This window comes from Macrobrachium nipponense, chromosome 42 (assembly GCF_015104395.2).
Source record: "Macrobrachium nipponense isolate FS-2020 chromosome 42, ASM1510439v2, whole genome shotgun sequence".
Lineage (NCBI taxonomy): Eukaryota > Metazoa > Arthropoda > Malacostraca > Decapoda > Palaemonidae > Macrobrachium > Macrobrachium nipponense.
In genome coordinates, this window is record NC_061103.1 from 42,211,378 (window position 1) to 42,234,436 (window position 23,059).

The window sequence follows — 23,059 nt, forward strand, 5'->3', positions numbered from 1 at the left end:
CTGTTGTCATCACAGTGCAGCGTGCATTCAGACGCCACTTTGGAATTCCTCCTCGAGGCCATGTTCCTGATCACAAATCAATTTCATTGTGGGTGGAAGCCTTCAGAGAAATGGGGAATGTGTCCAGAAGAAGAAGAGGACCAACAAAGACCATTAGAACACCTGAGAATGTGGAAAGGGTCCGCCAGTCTATGCTGCGGTCCCCGAGGGCTTCCGCTCGGAAACATTCAGCTGCTCTTGGCATGTCAACACGTTCTCTTTGTTGAATTCTCCACGATGAACTCCATCTTCACCCATACAAAATGGTTTTTGCCCAACAACTGACGGAACTTGATTATGTAACCCGGCAAACATCATGTGAGCAGCTGGTTGTCGCCTTACCCAACGGTGCACTTGTGTTCTTCTCAGATGAGGCACATTTTCACCTTAGTGGCTGTGTGAACAAGCAGAATATGAGAACTTCATGAGAGGCCCCTTCATTCGGATCGTGTCACGGTATGGTGTGCAATGTCAAGAGTAGGGATCATTGGCCCTTACTTTTTCCAAGAAAACGGTGTTGCCGTAACAGTGACTTCAGAACGCTATGTGACAATGCTCAGGGAGTTTTTTATGCCTGCTCTCATTAATATGGACCTGGATAATGACGTGTGGTTCCAGCAAGATGAGGCCACAGCCAACACTGCACGCATTTCAATGGGATTCCTGAGAGAAGCTTTTCCCGACCGACTGATTTCCCTGAGAGGAGGCTTAAACTGGCCTGCGCGCCCACCTGATTTAGCCCCGTGATTATTTTCTGTGGGGATATCTCAAATCCCTGGTTTATAACGACCGTCCACAGACCCTGGAAGACCTACAGAACGCCATCCGAACTGAAATAGCCAAGATAACGCTCAACATGCTGGAGAGAGTAGACCAAAGCTTCCGAAATCGTCTGAATCAGTGTATTGACAATGGAGGTGGACATTTAAATGATATTGTCTTAAAAACAATGTAAAAGTAAATCTCCCATGTTGTGTGAAAGGCATAAAAGAAGGATGAAGAATTGTGAAGTGTGAAGAGGGTTTTATTTAATTTTCAAATCAGGAAGTTTCCGCACCCCACCCTGTACTATACAAGTTATAATATTGGCAAAATCACTGTCCTTGGTAGTAATATAAATAGGCTGGTGGAAGAAAAGTAGGAATGTATGAAAACATATGAAAGCACAGCTGAGTCAATCTCCTTTACTGTAGCACAGAGCTGAAATAGGATGTCATTAAGAAAAATAGTTGAGCCGATTTGTTTGTTTCCTGTGCATGAAGTAATCAGAGTTAAAAGTTGAGGAACAAACCTTAAAATAAGATGCAGTAAAGCGACAATTACAAAGATAATGACAGCTCTGTCTTTTGAGGTGAGCGTTTCACATAGAGAGAATGAAAGACAATAGATTGGTGGGAAGCTTGTAGAATCTGGACGTTTCCAGAGAAAGGATGAGGACACAGAAATATTTTGCTAGATGTGGTAGCAGAGCTGATGGTACAAGAGGGCCTTAGTATCCAAGTATCCAAAAAGCATGAATATGTGTATGATACATGAGATTGGCAAAGTGCATAGGGGATAAATGCAATACTGAGAGTCCTCTGTTCAGGTTTATGAAGTAGGTGACACTCAGGAAGTACATCCTTGTGTATGAAACATCAACTCTGTACAGACATTACTCTCACTATTCTAGGATCTTTTACAAACAACAGTTATCCAGTGGTTCTGGATAATTGTTGATAATCACAGCAATCCTCCATTATATCCAATACTCACCCTCTATGACTTCCCAGTTCTAGGCGGTTCCCAATAGTCAGGCCCAAAGATAACCTTATTTGGGAATATAACAGTAACACAAATGCAAAATCATTATTTACATTTACTTAAGTCAAGAAGTATTACATTCACAATTGTCATCAAGAAAGTAAATAAAATTAAATGATTTCTGCATAATTCAGTAGTCAATTACTCATTAGTAGACCTTAAAAAATATGCACAAACATTCACGCACAAAAAAAGGTGTCAACAAAAGTGAGCAAATGAGACAAAACAATATATCAAACTGTAAAATCCTGTGTAAAAAAGTATGAAATTACCGAAAGACAATCAGCTTAGATACATTGATTGCCAGAAAGCAGACATCAAATTAAAAATTACTTAATTCCTCAGTTGCATATGAAACCTTTCATATGAAAGTTAAGGCATGTATTAAGTAGGGACTTCCTATGCCCACATATTCTGTATTTGGTATGATACACAGGCAAGTTTTGTAGGGGAATCAAATTCCTCAAACATACACATAGGAAACAGGGCATAAAGTTTACTTTCTGCTAAGAACTTCAATTTTTTGTTTCAAACAAGCAAACAGGCTTTACACAGAGTACCTCAATAACATCCAAAAATCTTTAACATTAACTTGTCTTTCTTTCCCCATCCCTCTCAACCATTGTTTTAAAATTCTTTGGGAAACTCTGGGCTCTTAACATTATGTACACATTTAAAACTTAACAACATCCTTACCAGCAGAACGTTCTCATACAAAACATTTAAGAGGCAGTAAAAGGCTGCCCACAGCAAGATCTTCACTGAAAAATAAACTGTGGGTGTTCAGCAAATAAACATTCACAACATAGCACTTTACATGATCATGATATAAAGGTACTTCTACTGTTGGGACTATGAAGGTACATTTGGAAGGGCAATAGAGAGGACTTAATAATAAAAATGACACTTAAAAAACATCACTAAAACTGCAATGGACATGATCATGTTTCAAAAGGCACTTCTTTCTAAAACTGCAAGGTTACTTACGGAAAGTAATATATCTTTTTAATCTTTTAAACAATCAGATCCTTTCAAGCACAAATGTGGCAAGACTCCTGGTGTGTCAAAAGAAGACCCTTCAACAAGATATCCTTGCAAAATTCACACCATAAAAACAACAATTTGCTCTGATCATTACTATCAGTTAAAGAATTAACCAAGGTGCAAGAAAACCACATTACCATAAACATGCTTGCAGAGGATCACAGAATAATAATGTTATTGCATATCTTTCTTTCATCACTGGTCACATATCACTATAGATGAACACAACCTTTACAAATCACCAAAAGCTGGATATAAATTCCTAATAAAACTATGAACTTTGGCAACAATAATCAGCGAACATTGTAGTGATGGCAGTACGTATATTTGTTTCATGTGGTTTATGCAGGAACAATGAATGAGCTCCCAATATTCTCATTTAAAGTACTATTTACAAAAATAATTCTCAAAGTAACAATTAATTTAACAATTCAAAAATCTATACTAAACTAAGATATACAGGCATGTCTGATATACTACAGGCATGTCTGTTTCATAAATATGCAACTACATCACATTACATCTCGATACAAAATTTTAACACAAAATACTTAAAAGTGCCTCTTGTCTTCATAACCTGTAGATTCAATGAAATGGATGACAGATGAATTAAGGATGAATTAAGAGTATGATAAACTTATAACGGGTAGCTTCAAAATTATGTTTGAACATTTATTTACAACTCTTGACGAAGACTACTCTTCATCACATTCAGCCCAAGCTTCTTCTGCTTGCATGTAGTACTTGGACGCTAGTTTCCCTTTCATGGCCTCTGTAGCTAACTCTGCAGCATAATTAAACAGCTCTCCTGGAATAAAAACAAACAAAACAATACCGTTTTGAATACTCTTCTAGTCAGTCCTTACAAGTAGTTGAGTTATCACAACATCAATTAAGTACAGCTACGCATTACAACAAGCCCACTGCTTGTAATTAGTCCTATTCATATTTGAAAATTGGTTCAGCCCCTCTTTGCCTTTAAAAGGAAAACGGCTGCAAACCAGTAGCAATATGAAGTGTGGGCAGATCCCTAGAGTTACTGACTCTCCATTTCTGAGACAGTTTGCTATTCAATGTACTAATGACCAACAACAGTTTCAAGTGTGAATCTTTGAATATAAACAATGAGACTTTAATATAAATTCATCATTTCTAATTATGCCAAGCCTTCCATAAATGGTTATTTTTACATGCATAAGGTTCTTACTCAAGTGAAACACATGGTCTATAGGTACCAATGTGTAATCCCGATCTGCTGGTCAGCAAGCAGATAATCTACTTGATATTAGAAAATGGAGTGTCTATGATACTTGGAGACCGCACATTGGACAATTTTGTCTTTATAAATTTCATAATAAAATACTTTAAATACTTCAATAAAAAGATTAACATCAAACATAAAGGACCCCAGGTGATAACTAACCAGCTTTATAAGGATCCTTATCTAGTCCATTCCCTCCCTGCCAATACATTGTGGCTTCTCTAGCAATCAATTGGTACTGAGGGTCATCCATTGTAGCATCAAAGTTTCCTTCTTCATCTTCTGTGTTCGTGTTTACCACTTTATCGTACCAAAACACCGCTTGCTTCCAATCAACAGTTCTGAAAGACGAGGTGGATAAAGCTTAATTGTAAAAGAAATTTATTCACATAAATGAAACACACAAGTATTACAATATATAAATTTTCATAATAACATTCATTAGTATTTGGATACTTACCGACTGTTCAAGAGAGCTTATATCTCCTTGCTGTCTATTGGCACGGAGATATAGGCTATCTATATATAACAATAGGTAAGAGTCATCCCAAATAACTAAGGTTGAATAGTTTATTAATGCAATACAGTTTTGACAAATGGATGATGAGACCAACCTTAACTAAAGCTTCATAAAATGTAAACAATTGCATTTTAATGAAAATCCAGAACAAATGTCATATGCTACATAAATCCATATTTAATTACATTAAGAATTTGGAAGACACATTTCAGGAGCAATCTGATTTTTCCACCCCAGTTCATCAGCACTAAATACAAATTTACGTTTATTTCAGGATTCTAAGTACCCAACTAGCATTATACTTTCCTCCATTTGAATATCTTTAAAGAATAAGTATATAAAAAACTTTTAAAGAATAAATTCATAACTTATACTGCATGCATTTCCTGGGGCAATGTCATTCTCTTACAATAAATCATTGAGATCTGGGTTAGTTCCCAAGAGATGTCATGCCTGGCTGTGAGAAATCACTTGTCTGCAGGATTAATGGTGCTCTCAAATACTGTATAAGACAATTCTGAGTGTTAATATATGACAATGTTTCCAGTTACCATGTTAACTAAAACAGCTAGAGAACTACAAACCTGAAGGTATTCTCCATGAAAATTTGGAAGCAAACCACAGAATTTTCTACACGATATTACTCGGTGGAATTCTGCTGACTCAAGAGAAACAAAACTAGTACTAACATTACATCTAACTGATCTTGATTCGGTGCTCTCCATATGTTCTTTCATCATCAAATTCTATTTCATATATACATACTACTTGCTTTACCTGATAAGAATGCATGCACATTAAAATTAGCTGGACTAACGATTACATTAAACAATACCAAATGGACAAATCTTAGTTGTATATCCCTAAATTTCTAAACTTGATTATGTACTTCTTACATAAATACTGTACCTAAATTCAGGAAGGCCTATTCCTGTATCATATATCTTGGCAATATGAATCATTGCTCCTCGATCATTTGCTTGAGCTGCTTGCAACAAGTAGTTGAAACCATTATCCATGTCCCTCTCATCTTCATCAAGCTGCAAAAGATAAAAAACGATTAATATCTATCCTCAAAGAAAACATATTTTTGTGTCATTATACCACTGCACACCTGCCAGTCTATACTTGCATTTCCAAAAGGATCAGTACCTTTACTACTTCAAGCTTCTATCCAAAAGCTTTATAGGTCTATGTAGCATTCATTGTATAAGATTTTGTACAAAAAAATTACAAAATTTCTTCTCAATATTTTCTTTTTTGTAAACAACCTACAAATTTCCCTGATTAAACTAAATTTGTTTTGCTTGTTAACACCATGTATATTTTTAATGTGGTTACAAAAGCCAGGGGGATAAAAACGAAAAATGTTGCTACAAGATATAATAATAACTAGCCAACTTCAGTTATATCTATTTCTAGAAAGTATAGAAAAAACTTATCCTCATTTACCAAGTCACCTAATGAAAGCAAGGTCTTCTATGCTAAACAACATAGACGTTTAAAAATTCAATAAATCTTACTTCAATATCAGGAAGAATATTGTGAGGCAAACCCATATGCAGATAAGCCACAGTGACTATGGCCTCCAATATACCACATTTTGCTGCCTGATTCAGATGGTAGAGAGCAGCTTCGTGATCATAAGTTTCCGACTCCTCAACAAACCTATTCAGTTCGTGGTATTTGGCAAGGTCTAAATGAATCTGGAAAGGAATTTCATATACTCAATACAGTTCCATAACACAAAATCAGATACACTTACAAACCAATTTCTTACATAAATGCCTTATTTATGGTCCTCAATAGCTTAAATTCACAGCCTTCATGTATATGTTCCAAATATGCTGCTTATAACAGTCAGGTATGTGATTTTTTTCCTGAGTTATGTATATACAGAGGTAAATGTCTACACTAAGATTATCTACTCAATTTTTGTCTTAGGCAATACTCTGTGGACCATATTTAACACATGACAATGAATAACTTGAGATTTCTTTTTATTTGGTAGGATTAATATTTCTGAAAAATTAGTGTAATCTAACAGGTGACAAATCCCTGTTTATTTGCAAGAATCAGTGGCGGACTCCCTAGTGCTTAGTAAAAAGCCATAACAGTTATCTGCAACATCTAAAATTCTGAAGCTATGATGCAACTTCTGTAAGACCATTTGATCTCCAGGCATGTCTGAATCAAAATGCATTGTTTCAAAAACTACAGCCCTATTTTAGCTATGGTATTTCTCCTAAAATTTATTTATGTACTTATAAAATTAAATTCAGTGATCACCAATTACACTAACCACAGAAACTAAAACTTTTTCTAATTAACATACAGCAGAATACCACTTTCACATCAATTTAGCAAATAATGATACCCTTTTAAATGAAAAATGAAACACAATGAAAACCTTGAAAAATTAATCTGGAGCAAATCCACTATCAATCTAACATCTACAGTAACTAAAAAAAATTCCATAGCTACCTGTCCAAGTATTGATCCGCCAGTTTTACTTTTGCTCTCCTCTAGTTCCTCCAACATCTTGCGGTGCTGTATCTCACCCAGCACATGGGATGGACGAGACCGTCTTTGCACCATCTCTCTAAACTATGTAAATAAAAGAGACGAGTTAGACAAGTTATTTTTGAACACAAAACTCATAGTACAATATCCTAATTACTTGAATGCCTCCATAAATTTTCTTGAGATTTTGTTTAGCAATTAAAGGCATGACAAGAGAACATGACGAGTAAGTCTCAAAATGAGATTTTCTAGTTTTAACCCTTTAATTTGTTCTAAGGTTAGTCTCTTGGCAAACTGAAAGATCAAGACAGGTATCTTTAGACCTCTTTTTATGCTTACATGAGCATCCACTCGACATATTTCTGCATTTATAAAAGCTTCGTTGATTATTTGGAATAAAAATATTTTACTTTCTTTACAAAAGAATTTTTGGGAGAATTCTCACAGCTGAGAAAGATTTAAAACCATCTGTATAAATTGCAGAAAGTGACATCATCTGTTCAAATGTATGTTCCTTATCAAGTTCAGGAGTATATGCAGAACTTTGGAATACATTACATAAATGTGGGTACACTTTTTAACTTCTCTTCTCCCGTTAAATTTAGAGTATGTTACTTAAATTTCTCCTGCCATATTATTAATAATAATAATAATAACAACAACAATATACTCACATTACATAATTCATTTTCTCTACTTGCAGTAGACGATTCTGATCCAAATTCTGACATGGAATCATACCGCTGTCTTTCCCTCTCATGAGAGTTCCTTTCTCTCTTTGCAGAACTGATGGCAGAATCCTCACTCTCCGACAGCATAGGTATATCATCACTTTCCTATAAAAAAAAAAAAGGATTACTCTCAGCTCAGACATTCTCAGAGCATCTTATTTTCCATAACTACAATCCATGGTTGCATTTACTCTCCTTTAGCCAGCCTTTGCATGTTAAAATCAACGATAAAATTCAAATTCTGCATCTTATAGGCACAATCACTGAGTATGTCCATCCCACTGACATCATTTTTCACAAAGATATACTTAGTTTTACTGTGCAATCATACTGCAGTTAGAAAAAGGTTTAATGCATTGTATGAAGTGTAAATTAAAATCTTACAACTAATACAATATAAATTTATAGGGCTATTTTAAATCATATGACTCAGTAATTAAACATAAATTTCTAAAACTCTGTTGTGGAATAATAATGATACAATTTTTTATGAAACATATAATAAAAGTATTGGAAATAAATTAATATATCCACAAAAATCATTTGTTTTAAAAATATCTACACTAATAACAGAGTTAATGACCAGAAACAAAGAATCTATCTTAAAATTATGGAATGCTGTAATTCCCTTACATAAGACTCTACTGAGCTGATAGATGTTAGTTTGATTCTGGGCCTGTCATCCCCAGACATATAGCCAGAGGAAAGTGATCGTGTTCGTAGGTATTCCTGAATATTTCTTGTGTCCTCCCCAACTGGAGTCACAACCATCTCTTCAGTTCCCCGTACAATGGTCTTCGCGGAGGCCTGAGAATAAAAGAATGAAAGACCATAAAATTTCTACTTCTGAAAACCAATTCACTTTATGTCAAAAATAATTACTTCAACATTCTAGGAACAATCACCTTTTCCCAAATGCCACTTCACCAGGCTCCTTGAAATTAAAAAATCTGTGTTGGACTATACTTAATGAAACCTACTTAAAAGGGTTTTTTGTTCTCTTTTAAGTAATTGCTATACTGATAACTTTCAGCTGTCTTTTACTTTACTCCTAATATACAGTAAAATAAAAAAAATAATCGGGTATCAAACTATGACATAAAAATTCCCACTTCTGTTTCCGGCAAAGTTGATGAATGGCTAAAAAGTCTCTATCTAGATATCACAGATGTTATCTTTAAAATTTTGTGCAAACAACTTTCAATATGTGTTTTTGCTAACACATAACATTACACAACCAAAAATCTAAAAATGAATAATTTAAACATAAAACCTAAATATATTATCTTACCAACAAGACATCAACCTTCTTTGAAGCTTCCATTTCACTGGGAGCTAGATCAAATGCTGTTAGACCCAGGCTTTGGCAGATGGAATTGCACCGATGAGAGTGGAGGAATAATGCCATGCCTCGTGTTCCCAGATTACCATCACCATAGTCGTCCCCTAAACAAAAGAAATAAAAGGAAAGATCTGTTACAAATGGGTAAAAATTATGCATATTTTTAATGCATACCTAAAATGCAACATTATGAAATTATAAATTCTGTATTCCACCAAAAAGATCATCCATACTTTTTGCTTAAATTTCAAGTCAATGGCCCCTGTGGACTTCTTCCATATGAATAGGATTCATCTTCTGAATAATATAATAATAATAATAATAATTTGTATAAAAAATGGTTAAAGTTATGAAGCACTACTCAAGACATCAGTGAAATAAAAGTACTAACCTCTGCTGGTATGAATCTGGGGATCTGTATAAAGATCTCCAACACCTTGAATGTCAACAACTATCATTGAATGGCCAGACCTAAGGAATAAACAAGGGTAAACAAAACTAGCTACTATTATGAAACAACTTTACATTCAACTAGCTAGACATATCATTCATAATTTTACCTCAAATCTTTGCAATCAAAAAGAAAAAAAAAAGAAACCTACCAATTACACTAAAATGCTTCCTAATCTTTTTAACAAAAAATAATCCCATGCTTAAGGTTAAAAATCTCAGATATTCCACGGATCAGTTGTAGAAAATGAAGTCACCGCCATACAACACACTAATGAATACCATTTTAGTACCTTTCAAATGTAAAGTGAGAAAATGCTTGCGGAGTCATTCGAATTGCATCTGACTTCACAAAACCTGAATTTGAGTTGTACTTGACATAGTTTCCTTCAATAAAATGCTCCAGGTGATAAAGTGGACTTCCTTCTCTATCTATCATTTCTAAGATGGCCATCTGAAAGATATCCACCTGAAACAAAATAAAAATTTAAAACCTGACTTCTAAATAATGCAGCAGATAAAGGAAAAATACTAAGAAATTATAACACAGTAGATTTCTTATAGATATATCAAACATTCAGTACAGAATAACAAATACCTTCTTTGGTGGATTATGTCTATTAAATTCTTCTCCCCACAACTTCGCATCCATCTGTAAAGAAAACACACACATGCACACATAAGAAGTTATATCTGATCTATTGTATTCATCCTTAGCCTTTATTACCTCCCTTTGAAAAGTTCTTTTCCACTGTACCTTTTTAATCTGTTCAAACATCTTTCAGCAATTCTCAGCTTTTGTTGTCACTCAAAGGTCTCCCTTATCCAATAAAACAACAAAACTGGACCAGCTTTAGTGCAGACCTGTAATCTCACATCCTCAAAGTAAGTGGAACGTGGAGTTTCTTCATCCATGTACCTCTTTGCCACGTAGTTGTGAGCACGAACCCAGTCATCCTTCTGGAAGTTACTCAGTTTCTTTCTGTTGGAGTGAAAGCGATTTGAAGGACAAAATGCATAGTGACCAACAGAAAAAGGGACATCACTGTACAACTGAATAAACGTACAGATCTTTCCATCAAAGTTTAATTAATGATTAATCATTGTTAATCATAGGCATGTTACATATTCCCTGGTAACTCCACACCCTGAAACAAAAAATTTCAGAGGAAAACTAAACATATAGTGAATTTTATCCTAAAAAAGCTGAAAACTTCTCAACTGGTGGTTATTGCATTTGAAGAGTGTACAAGGTTTAATATATAGTACTATAAAAAAAGAATGCAAAAGAAAATAACTAAAATTTATATCTACAATGCAATAAATTCAGGAACATGACCTTACTCTCAGCAAGGAGTGACTATAGCATCCTTTTCTTATAGTTGAAAGACAAATTTGGAGTGAGAGAATAACTTATAAAAATTTTGAAGACACAGTTTCAACAGGAATACAGAAATTAAATTTGGTACCTTGTCATATGTTTTAATCTGCCAAATCTGGTACCTGAAACTACAAAAGATAAACCACAAACATCAGGTTGTAAATTCCTATCACCAACTGATTTAAGTCCGTGACCCTGGTAGTTGTGATGCCAGATCTCACAATCAATCAATCCAACTGATTTAAGTCTTGAACAAGTGATAATGTTAATTACTAAGTATACTGTAATTTACAGAAAACAATACAATACTTATTAATTAAAACATGAACCATTGCTACTTACAAGCGGTAACATTCCCTCATGGCCCCATGATTGAAAGGGTCCTCTTCCATTTTAATGACCACCTCATCAACAACCCAGCACTGACGCTTTGCATTGTAACGATGTCTCTTGGCCTTCTCTGTCTTGTAAGTATCAAGATGGAATTTCTCCCAAGGATCACCCATGTTACGAGCCTATGAGAAATGCGTGTACAAAAGTTTGAATGTACCACGACTAGGATTCTGCAAAACTAATGTTTTCCTTACACTGTATACTCATCAATAATACAAATTCCAACATTTGAGTCGCTAAAGTTCCTTTAAATTCAACATTACTTAATCAAATAATAACAGACAGGATTAGTAGTCTCACAGTATATGCAACACCAGGACCGACAGGAATGTATCTATCACCTTTCACAATATTTGCATAAACTGTTAAAAAGGAAGCAAGACTTATGAGCTTGGAAGAAGTCAATTCATATACTACCAAAACGTGTAACATTAACCGCATATTTCATCCCAACCTATCACTCCATCATTCACTATTCAGGATGGAGGTCAGGGGAATTTTTGCAAAGAAATAATAAAGATGATTCACACATTAGTTCAAATCACACAGTACGTATTACTATACATCATCAATTACAACACCTCCAGTATACGATCATTATCAAATGTTAACAACTATATACTGTAATTCCTAGAATACGTTCTGAATATGAATGGTTAACTGCCTTAACCTATTTACCATGACAGAAAAATAAAGTCATACAAGTCACCTGAAGAATAAAAAAAAAAATCTTACAAACATGGAGGACATTTAAACTCAAACTAGGGGGGAAGTTTTGATAACATCAACAGAAACTTAGACCACAAACAAAGCTGCATGTCTAATTAAACACAAAAAATTATAAACAAAATCCCCACACACCTAACTAAATCAAAACCAATATACCTTCATGATTGCACTTTTCCATCGCATCTTTGCAAGTACTTCCTTACGAAGAGGACGCTCCTTCTTCTTGCTCGATACTATACCAAAGACAGCTGAGAAAAATCGATTACCAGAATCATTGGGTAGTAAAAGGCCGCCATCATCACTGAAAGAAAGAAATTTGGAAACTCTTAAAATACTAATTACAGTACTTCAAGGGGGCCGGCCGGAACCCCTATATATGGTGGTATAGGGCGAAAAATGCAAAGTCATGAAAAAATTCAAGGAGCTTCATATGGCAATTGAGAATACTTATACGATATATTTCGTCAAAATTCCTATTACTTTCGTAGTTACAGGGTAATTAGTAAACATAACTCAATAAGAACTAGAACATTCATCCGTACAAGAAAATGCAATATTTCTTCTGTTATAGTAAATTTTAATAATTATTGGCAAAGAAATTGTGAGAAATGGCATCTGTAGAGATTCCGTGGCTCGCAGAAGCGAGTTACTGCGAGTATCTGGTTCAATCATGAATCAGTTGGACCATAGACTTCAAGTAGATTACACGTTCGAGTTTCACCTTGTGACATTCGCTTGCATTTACGTGTTTATGTATGTTTCGGCAAGAAGTTCTTCATGCCAATGAGGAAAAGACAAGGAAAACATCTCGCTAACATACAGACGAAGAAAAATCACTCAAGTATTATTACAGAATATCGTAATATACGCGTAGTTAGTGAAGAGAGAGGGGAGGGTCGCCTAGTAACGCCCCCTTCTTGCCTGACAGCACATGTCACACTGTGCCCAAGGCTACGATCTTTGAGCAAAGAGATCTTCATTTATGATAAATAACATAGTTTTGGTTTTTTAATACCCAAAATGGAATATGAAATTCATAATAATCATGATTTATTAAATTGTCTTTGTAAAAAGAGTACACCTTCGAGTTTCACCTCTGACATTCTCTTGCATTTACGTTTGTTTATCTTTGTTTCGGCAAGAATGTCATCATGCCAAAGAGGAAAATACAAGGAAAACATCTCACACTAACATACAGAAGAAAATTCGCTGTAATAAGCCGAGTTAGTGAAGGGGAGAGATGGGGTTACGTAGGAAGGAGTGCCCCATCTTGCCTCAAGCAGTGCCCCAGGCTATGATATATGAGCAAAGGGATCATCATTTATGATTAAATTATGATAAATAAAATAGTTTTGGTTTATTAATACACAAAAATGAAATATACATTCATAATAATCATTATTTATTAACTTTGTCTTTATAGAAATACGAAGGAAAACTTTGAACGCCCGTATCTCAAAACTATACTTATTGACCTTCAAAATCTATCTCCTCACTTAGTTTTAAAGCTATAACATTGGAATTTGGTATATAACTCAGAAAGACATTATAGAACAATCAAATAGAGCACTTTTTTCCAATTTTTGTTTCGTCTTTTTTTTATAAATTTTTTTCTTGTGATTTATAGGGTTTATTTTTTTACCATATAGAAAAATTCATATCTAGCAAAAAAATTACTTTTATAAAAAAAAAACTCTCCATTTGATTGGAGGTCTACATCAGGTCTATATATGGTAGTAATCCCAGGTCTTAATATTAAATATCAAGGAAGGAGATAGAATTTGAAAAATGGTTATTTTCTGGATAAATTGCCCTGGCGTCACAAAACCAAAGGTCAGAGGCGAAAATCATATGCGGTTTGGAGATGTCCCAAGACACCTTATTAAGTGGTATGAATGTCAAAGTCCTGTCGTTAAAAAACGGCATTAGCTGGCCGGCCCCCTTAATCTCATGTCACTCACCCTGAACTAATATTGGTATCAGTTTAAACTTTTACTGATTTGATTAAGTTGATACATACATGATTAAACAGACCACTAAAACTGAATATCTAAACTCTCACAAGGCTGGCGTGAAAAGTATAAGAGGTGGCGATGTTTAAAATGTGGAAGAATGAAGTGAAGAGATGAATGAAAATCAACATAAGGAAAATAAAGCTTATAGTGACTGGATGAGAAACATAAGTAAAAGTACACTTAAGAAAGTCATCATGTGTGTGGGAGAGGTTTTGAGAGTGAACTATTGTGTCAAAAGATGTACTCAGGACTACAAAATACACATGTATTTCAGATCAAATGAAGAACAGAGGGCAGGTGAGAGAAATTTTATGTAAGATGGATAATCTTAAGACTGGACTGTCAAGAGGGAGCTTAAGAAAAAAGAAATAAGAAAAAAGTCAATGCACCAAGGAACTGGTGTGCAATGATTATGGTGATGATGATGATAGTTAAGTTGAGAAAAGCCTCCAAATACCCTACAAGACTTTATCAACAAGCCAACCTCCTGGGAATTATCCCTACGAGCATTGTAAAAGCACATCTGCAAGGAGAAATACAAACAGCTCCCAGTATGAGAAATATAGCTACCATGCTATGGAATTAATTTGCTCACATTTTCTTTGGAGGTAAACATTTCTAGTAACCCTTACACGCGCTGCATTCCTTCCTTACTTTCAATTACTTTCCAAGTATCTTTTGGTATTATCTTCTGTCCATTGCTACAGCTTTACCTTTCATTTTAGAACCCATCCCTATGAGAGTTTGGAAATATCAGTAGTCCTGTTAAGACAAACCTATAATACTGACAACCATGCCCTTCTTCTCAAGAGTTACTTGTAACCTTACAAATAAGGGTTAAATAATCCAACTCCCAAACTAAACCAGGATAAAAAATAGTAGTAATAAAATAACAGGTCTGTCATTTATACGAACGCGCACCTTAATCAGGAATAATTTCTGGAGAGTCAAAACAAAGTGGGTCACACTGATGCACGGTCAACAAATTTTTCTGTATATTTCAATTTGCATGCTAGTGACAAACAAAATGAATGAGGTGGTAAATCACAAAAAAGAGCCACACATAGGAACACTTTTCCATAACAAGTATAATCAGGACATCAGTCAGCACCTTTTTCAAAATAGCACATTTACCTCTTCTCAGATACCGCTTGGGTTTCTTCCCTGAAATATAATAAGTAATCACCAAAATAATACAAATACTAACACAAATCCTACATAGTATATTTAAAATAGTAAAATCTGACTCTAAACATGGAAGTGAAACTGAGCTTTACATAAAAACCTTCTCATATTGAGATATTGACTTCTGAACAGATCACCATAAAGGGAGACCATTTCTTAAAAATTTTGTTAAAGATATATTTCCTTTTATAAGAGACTCTCAAAGGCCTCAAGCGTCACTAGAAGAACTTACAGAGTACAACAGCAGCACTTTCACATATCTGTCTATAATATAGCCTACAGCACTACACATACAGTGTATTACTAAAGTAAGTCTAAATCAGCAATAGATATTCAAGGAACCTTGAATGAAGATATGGAGGATGATTATAAAAACACTGAAAAAAATAATAAAACTGATCTAAATACCAAATGACATTCTCTACATTAAACACAATCATTAAACTAAATTTCTATGCATAATAAAGAAAGTGGACATGAAAAATCATTTAATATGAAAATGGGCAAGATCAAAAATAAAACATTACAAGCAATGTTTAGTAAACTATTTTGCTTCTATACGTACTTATATTGATATAGTAGTACTTAACTGATAGACAAACGAGTCAATAAATTCAGTAGACATCAATTCATTACCTCTCTGAAAGTCTTCGCTGTAGATCCCCCAATTCCAATGGACGTATATCAATGTCATCTGAGCATTCGCTCATGGAACGTTCAACGAGAACCATTCTGGAGGTAGAGTTTGCCTAGAGGTAAGAAAGAGTAAGATTTAAATTGCAAATATTAATTTTTAAAATTATCTATTCTTTAATATAGATTTTTAAATGTGTTAAAATATAAAACAATTTAAAGCAGGTATCATATTCTTTGTAATCAGAATGGTTTCCCACCATTGCATCTACCAAACATTTTTGCTAGCTGCATGCATTATCAGCTCCAGTAAACAGAACACTATTGGTATTTCCTCTTATCTGCACTTCATCTTGAGTGCTAAACTTCTCAACTGTTTCAAGAATTCCTTGGGATCCTTCCAGACGCAGTGTGGCCACCTGTAGCCTTACTTTCCTTTCATATCTCAAGAGACATTCCCCCCAAAAAAAACTCTGAAAAATTTTCTTTCAGCTGACAGAGTTCAGTGACTTCTTGTCTACCAGCATCCTCTTTATATCCTATCATTTCCCTTACATCACCATCTTATCCATTATAGACACGATCCTTAATGTTCCATGAGGTTCCCACTGGATCTTAGCTCAATATTTTCCTTATTTAACACAGACATTCCTATTTTGTCCAGTCTATTAAGTTTCAAGGTCAGAATTATCAAGCTGGCAAGGCCTAATATACAACCTGATTTCATAATCCTAGTACGTATATCCACAAGGCCATCCCAATGTGGACAGATGAAGTTTTAATACCTTCTTAAATGGAAAATCATCTCAATTGTAAAGTAAATATTACTTCAACAATTACTTTCCACTTAAATCTACAGCAATGGTTACCACATGGGATCAAAATTTTATATTTAGATATTGCTTCTTTCCTAATTTTATCATGCCATCCAGGGTCAAAGGGCGTTTTTCTTGTTTCTGAATATAAAGAATACTTCCAAAAAGGACTAAGATGTTTGATAATGACTATTACCTTGCAAATATTAACATTCTCTATCTTTCCCTGGTACTAGGTAAAATCATACTGTGAAATTGATACACTGACAAAAATAGGTTTATCAACTAAAGAATGAAGAATCACCCGCACACATTTACAAAACAAGTCTTTCAACATTTCCCCACTGATAAATAAGGCATGAAGGACATGGAAAAATCTATTTTTGGTAGCCACTTTTTGTCCTAAAACAAATTGCCATTACTATTGTCCCACTGGGATTCCATAACATAAACATAAGATAAACAGACTAATGTCAAGAATTCTCTCTCTTTACTGGCACGATGAAGAATAAATGGAATAAAGGTAGAAAGGCTCATTACCCTGTCTTATTACAATTCACCCTTCTTCTGCAAATGTGGCAACATGGGTGCATGTCAGCCAGGCTCTGCAAATCACACACAATTTTGGAAAGGTTAACACCATGCTATAACTGACCTCAGAAAAGTCAGTTTTAACAAACTGGAAAAATGTATTTCTGAAACCTGTCAATGTCCAGTATATACTTAATTTGCCATAAGGCATGGAACAAAGTTTAGTAGAAGAGACTAACATCTATCACCGAGTTCCTATTAACCTCTCTGTTACTAAGCATATGAGCCTACCAATATATCAAAATATGACCTTATCTATTGCATACGTTAGGGCACTTGGTGATATCTGCTGACAAATGACTTACAGTGATTAAAGTAATTTGTCATTGCTTAACTGATAACAGTAATCTTAGAGGATAAAAGGAGGTCAATTTACTTCATTTTTGTAGACATGGTTATTCAAAATATTTTGATAAAAATTAAGTCATGAACAGGTAGCAAACATGTTACTATAAATAAAAGAATACATATCATATTAGTTAACTGGGGGAAAAAAAATTGATTTTTCAATTGTCCAACACAGAAACTTGTACTGTGTATTTTGTAATTATTAAAAAATACTATATATACATATATTCTTTAAAATCTGGATGGACAAAATAAAAGTTTCTTATGTCCTTGTTAGTATTTTCTTAATTTTCACTTAACTGCACTGAATAATTTACGATAACTTCCAATGAAAACACTGAGGCATATCATAGTGCTGAGTTGCTTGGGGACCAAGGAGAGATGCAAAGCAGAAATAGGTTTCAGGGTCTTTGAAAAACCTTAAGCAAGATTATTCAATACATTAACAAGTTAAGCTCGGTGACAATGCATTCATATTCAGGAGATTACAAACATTCCAACTAAGGGATAGGTAAAGCAGAGAAAACAGAATTAGCATTACTTAGAAAATACCTAAAAGACAATCATCCATTTCTGTGGTACAACTCTGCAAATGTCTTCTTCCTGAAGTAGGAGGTAGAGAATCACAAACAAGTATATAGTACACAACCTCGTATTTCCTACTGTTGACGTCTCTTGAACGACTGATTTTAGATGGTCAGGTTAAAAACTTTCAAAATAAACCCAATACCCATTTTTGAAGCCAAGAGCTTACAAACTATTTACCATTGGGCTCAACAATATGGCAGTTCTGCAGAATAGCTACGTACACGTAGTTCTGCTATGGATAGTTCCTCGTTGGACGAGTGGTTTTTGCACTCGGCTACCAATCCGATGGTCTGAAGTTTGATTCTCGGCTCGGCCAACACTGAATCAGTGAAATTTACTTCTGGTGATAGAAATGCATTTCTTGATATAATGTGGTTCGGATTCCACAATAAGCTGTGGGTCCCATTGGTAGGTGACCAACTGGTTCCTAGCCATGTAAAAATATCAAATCCTTCGGGCCAGCCCTAGGAGAGCCGTTAATTAGCTCAGTGGCCCGGTAAAACTAAGATACCTACAAGGGGGAAACACCAGCGACTACCAACCCTGGCTACTGAAAACCATAGAGGAACGACTACAGATAAGTGGATTATATATATATATTTTTTTTTGCAGTTTTGTTTTTGCTAGCACTTTTCATTGATTTCAGTCTATATTAGTATTTTGAATTTCTTTAATAACCGTATGCCAGAAATAAATGTAACCTTTAATGTTTGCATGCTACGAATGGCAAAATCATCGTTGCCACATTAGTGGAGGCTTCACACATATGCCGATTCATTATTATAAACTGTTTCCATGAATTCTAGTTGTCATAGTAATGCAATAATGATAAAATTGCTTTAATATTAATGTATATATACTTCAAATACATAGAACAATTTCAACGTTTTGTGTGTAGTCTTATACCCAGTTTGGAGGGTCAACACATACCGAATGGCAACAGAGAGAGAGAGAGAGAGAGAGAGAGAGAGAGAGAGAGAAAGGAAGGCGAAGGAACGAAGAAGGAAAGGGGTGGCGGTGGAGGGGGGGAGAGGGTAGGTGGAGCTTTTTACGCGTGTTCGTATCCATTTCTGCATAATGGAGTTTTTGTCTCTTGGTACAAGGACAAGTGTCGTTATTCTTTACGATTAGTGATTCACGATACCCTTATAAATTACGGCACTGGGTGTAATGCACTATAGCAAAATCTTGTTCTGATATGAGTGTTCATTACAGAAATAGGTATTGCCCAAAAACATGCTTGCACGGTCTCTGAAACCCATAGTAGGTATGCTGCTTAGTTGTCAATCAAGTTTTTTGTAATCAAGTATTTTTTACAAGCTAGCTATTGAATAAATTTGTATTTTTCTCAATCAAAACATATGCCCCTCAATGCTAACTTTCCTCTTTTAACGACTTTCTGGTCATTGCAAATTCAGCCGCATAATTTCTTATGGTGCGAAAACAGAGGCCCAGGGACCGAAAACGATTGCGTCACACTATGGCAATTATCCGGCAGTAAAACATCATATATCCAAAAAGTAAATAATAAAGATATATATATGCGCATTACGATTATAACAATTACATGAAGAGCTGATAATCTGCATGAATAACTGGTAAATTGTTCTGCAAGAAAGTTGAGCAAAGCAATTATTTACAATAGGTACGAATGTTAAGATGTCGTGACGTCATAATACAGGACTTAAAAGAACGTTCTAATTCCAAAAAATAATTACTTAAATTTGAGTCAGAATAGAGTTACTTTTTCAATAACAAATATTTTCAAATTAATCATCATAAATATGTAAAATATTGATGTTTTACTATTTATTTAAAAAATTATTGAAGTGCACGCTTCATCGTCGTCTTCTACCAAAACAGTTGTTTACTAACAAACAAGCCGGTGAGGGACCGTTTTCCGATTGTTGTGATGAAGGTCCCCCAGCATCTATGGGTACAAGTGGTGTGCGGATTTATCACAGGAAATGGTTAGTTTATTGACACAAGCGACTCCGTAAACATCGAGATGGCGTCAATCTTCTAAATATTTCGAGTTGTAAGTAAAAATGTTGAACGCATTTTGGTGAGATTTCCACTGCCGTGGACACCCTTTTCACTACCCTCTGTTTAAATCTTAAAATTTGGCCTTAATTTCTAACTTTGGAGAAAATACTTCGAAATTAGAGTAGAGGTCTTTAGCTCCGTTTCTCACCAACAACAAGTCGCGATTGATGCCCATCTCCGATGTCAGGACGCGTTATAATGTACTTTTTTTGGGGTTGTTCACATTGATCGTACATGGTCCACTCCTGTACCCTGCGGTTTTTTACCCTATACTTAACTTTTCTGCTATGGATAATGTTTCATCGCAAAGGTCCAGAGGGGCATCCTAATCCTGGGATTAGGTTAGGACATATCCTACTGAGATGTCTCCAAGATGATTTTAAACTAGCCAGGACACAACGAAGGTAACAAGTCATGCGCCAACTCTTCTGAAATTTTACTGCAGAAATTTCTTACATGCCCTACATTAGCTATGAAAAGCCATGTTACGAAACACACCACAACTGGTTACCAAAGACTCTGCAAAGGACAGGATTCCTTGAAAAATACTGGTAAGGATAAGCTGTTGATTTTTATTGAGCTAGCTTTATGTCAGCACGGGGTCTTGCTCATAGAGCAGCCCGTAATAGGATAAGCAAGGACAGCCTCACTAAGCCTACGCACTTAATAGCTAAGGTTAGAATACGCCTATTTTAACTGCCCAAGTTCAAATAAATTAAAAGTGCTCCTTGGGTACGTTGCATTTGAGTATCTCCGAGGGCCACACCTCCCGGGCGTACGTGCAAATGACACATGCCAAATCCTTGCTTAAAAATAGGAGCCACGATATGGCAACAAAGCCAGGTCTCTGGCCTTTTACTATTTCGAAATATCCTACTCATCTCTTAATACACTTCTCGGATAGTATTGGGTTAAGCTAATCTACATTACATCCCACAACTGCTAATAAATAAGCAATTATAAGAGAACGAAATATGTAAACATGGGGCCGTGATCTAATGACAACAAACATTCATGGCAGACGAAACTTACGGGGTCAACAAGCCTTATTTAGTATCCTAATTTCTCGGGTCTGGCGTGTGTGGCAACGGCAGGTGATGCAGTCCGCGCAATAAATACACCATGAAGAAACATCTGATAGCGAAAAGGGCCTGGAAATGATGACGAATTGGGAGGGAAATCGGTTTGAATATGGCGCAGACGACGGTGATCTTCTAAATGACACTTCCACATAAACACTGGCGGTGGGGTATAAAGTTAAACACACGAGGAAGCCCGATCGTCCGATTTGCCTCAAGTGACTGCGACCTCAACTTCGATATAACCTTTTAATGATAGAAGACTGATTTCAAACCGCTGTCACAGACACCTGAGCTTATCTGAGCCTATCAAAAATGTCATATAACCTTTTTAAATGACACAGGTAGGATTTTTAATGATGAAATACAGGAATTTCACTAGCGTAAATCTCTGGTAGGAGGGGTGGGGAATTAACAGGGGGTAAATCGCGTGTCCAGATGGCTTTAAGTGGCTGCGACCTCGACTTTGATATAGCCCTTTTCACGAAAAACTATATATTTATACCCAATGTCGCATAGAAATCTGCCTATTACCGACATTTAGTCACAACTACCAATCAAATATTAAAGACTTATAATGAAATAGTTCAGAAATTTTAATAGATCATCGTACGCGTAGCTAACCTGAACCGGAAATTCGAAATTACGTAGCAATTCAGCTTTGCTTTGCTCTCAAGGCAGTCCACTATCACTCTTGCTTAAGAAGCTTCACTTGCATCGCCCGCAGAAAAAAGAAACGCAACTCTAGACGTAACATTTCTTTTTTTATTATTTTTACAGGTATGACAGGCCGACCGGCCGTCACAGGCGTCGAATAACCAGTGTAGCGACAAAAGTGGTCGCTGTTATATTCTTGTCGCCAAGCTGCTATTGGATGCATCTTTCTCTATAGGGTTATGGGGGCCGTTGGAAGAGCAAATATTTTAGTTGAATCGGTTCCATAAACAGAATGTTCCCTCTTATACGGGAGTTTCTTGGGCATAATTTAGTGACGTATTGCAGAACATAATTCAAATGACGCCCATACTGAGGTTTCATCTCCAAACCAACGGAGAAATTAACATCTTATAATTACGTGCGAGAGAGAATATATATATGTCTTTAAAGGCACGTAGTACGTACAGTGGCACTCGGTTTCTTAAATCACGCAGTGCCATATCATATCTGCGTCTGCGTGGGACAGACAAGTGTTAGTTACCATGTGGCCCTGTCCCAGATTCCACTGCACAACCACAACAACTCCGAACACCAATGTTAGGCTGATAAGTGCATTACTGGCAAAACTCAAAAAGGCGTGTCTGTTTGCATCTTTTTAACATTATGAAATTATATTTTGTAGATGCTTACTTATAATAGTTAAAAAAATAAATTCATTATGTATTTAGAAAACAGAAGGTTCGTAATATGAGGCTTAAATTGAGATTAAAAAATTAAGAGAATTTGATTTTAAAACCGAATGACGTGTAACGTTTACATCAATAATTCACCTTTCACCAAAGCTTTTTGAAGGCAATGGCTACGTGATTCCTGGTTTAAAACTGGA

General features: G+C 35.4%; 1 protein-coding gene across 2 annotated transcripts; it reads right to left on the reverse strand.

Moving 5' to 3' along the window:
* Positions 1 to 1,881: 1,881 nt before the first annotated feature.
* LOC135213156 (eukaryotic elongation factor 2 kinase-like) lies at positions 1,882 to 21,695 on the reverse strand. 2 transcript variants are annotated; one of them, XM_064247100.1, is made up of 17 exons: positions 21,470 to 21,695; positions 16,053 to 16,165; positions 15,366 to 15,395; positions 12,373 to 12,517; positions 11,437 to 11,609; positions 10,578 to 10,695; positions 10,312 to 10,365; positions 10,007 to 10,182; positions 9,655 to 9,734; positions 9,213 to 9,367; positions 8,555 to 8,728; positions 7,865 to 8,026; positions 7,152 to 7,274; positions 6,191 to 6,373; positions 5,577 to 5,707; positions 4,310 to 4,488; positions 1,882 to 3,694 (listed from the first exon to the last, which is right to left on the reverse strand). In XM_064247100.1, the coding sequence occupies exons 2-17, from the start codon at positions 16,145 to 16,147 to the stop codon at positions 3,582 to 3,584; spliced, it is 2,091 nt and encodes a 696-aa protein (XP_064103170.1). In that variant the 5' UTR covers positions 16,148 to 16,165; positions 21,470 to 21,695; the 3' UTR covers positions 1,882 to 3,581. The 2 variants fall into 2 exon arrangements, with proteins under 2 accessions (XP_064103170.1, XP_064103171.1); XM_064247101.1 differs by lacking the exon at positions 15,366 to 15,395.
* Between the last annotated feature and the right edge of the window lie 1,364 nt (positions 21,696 to 23,059).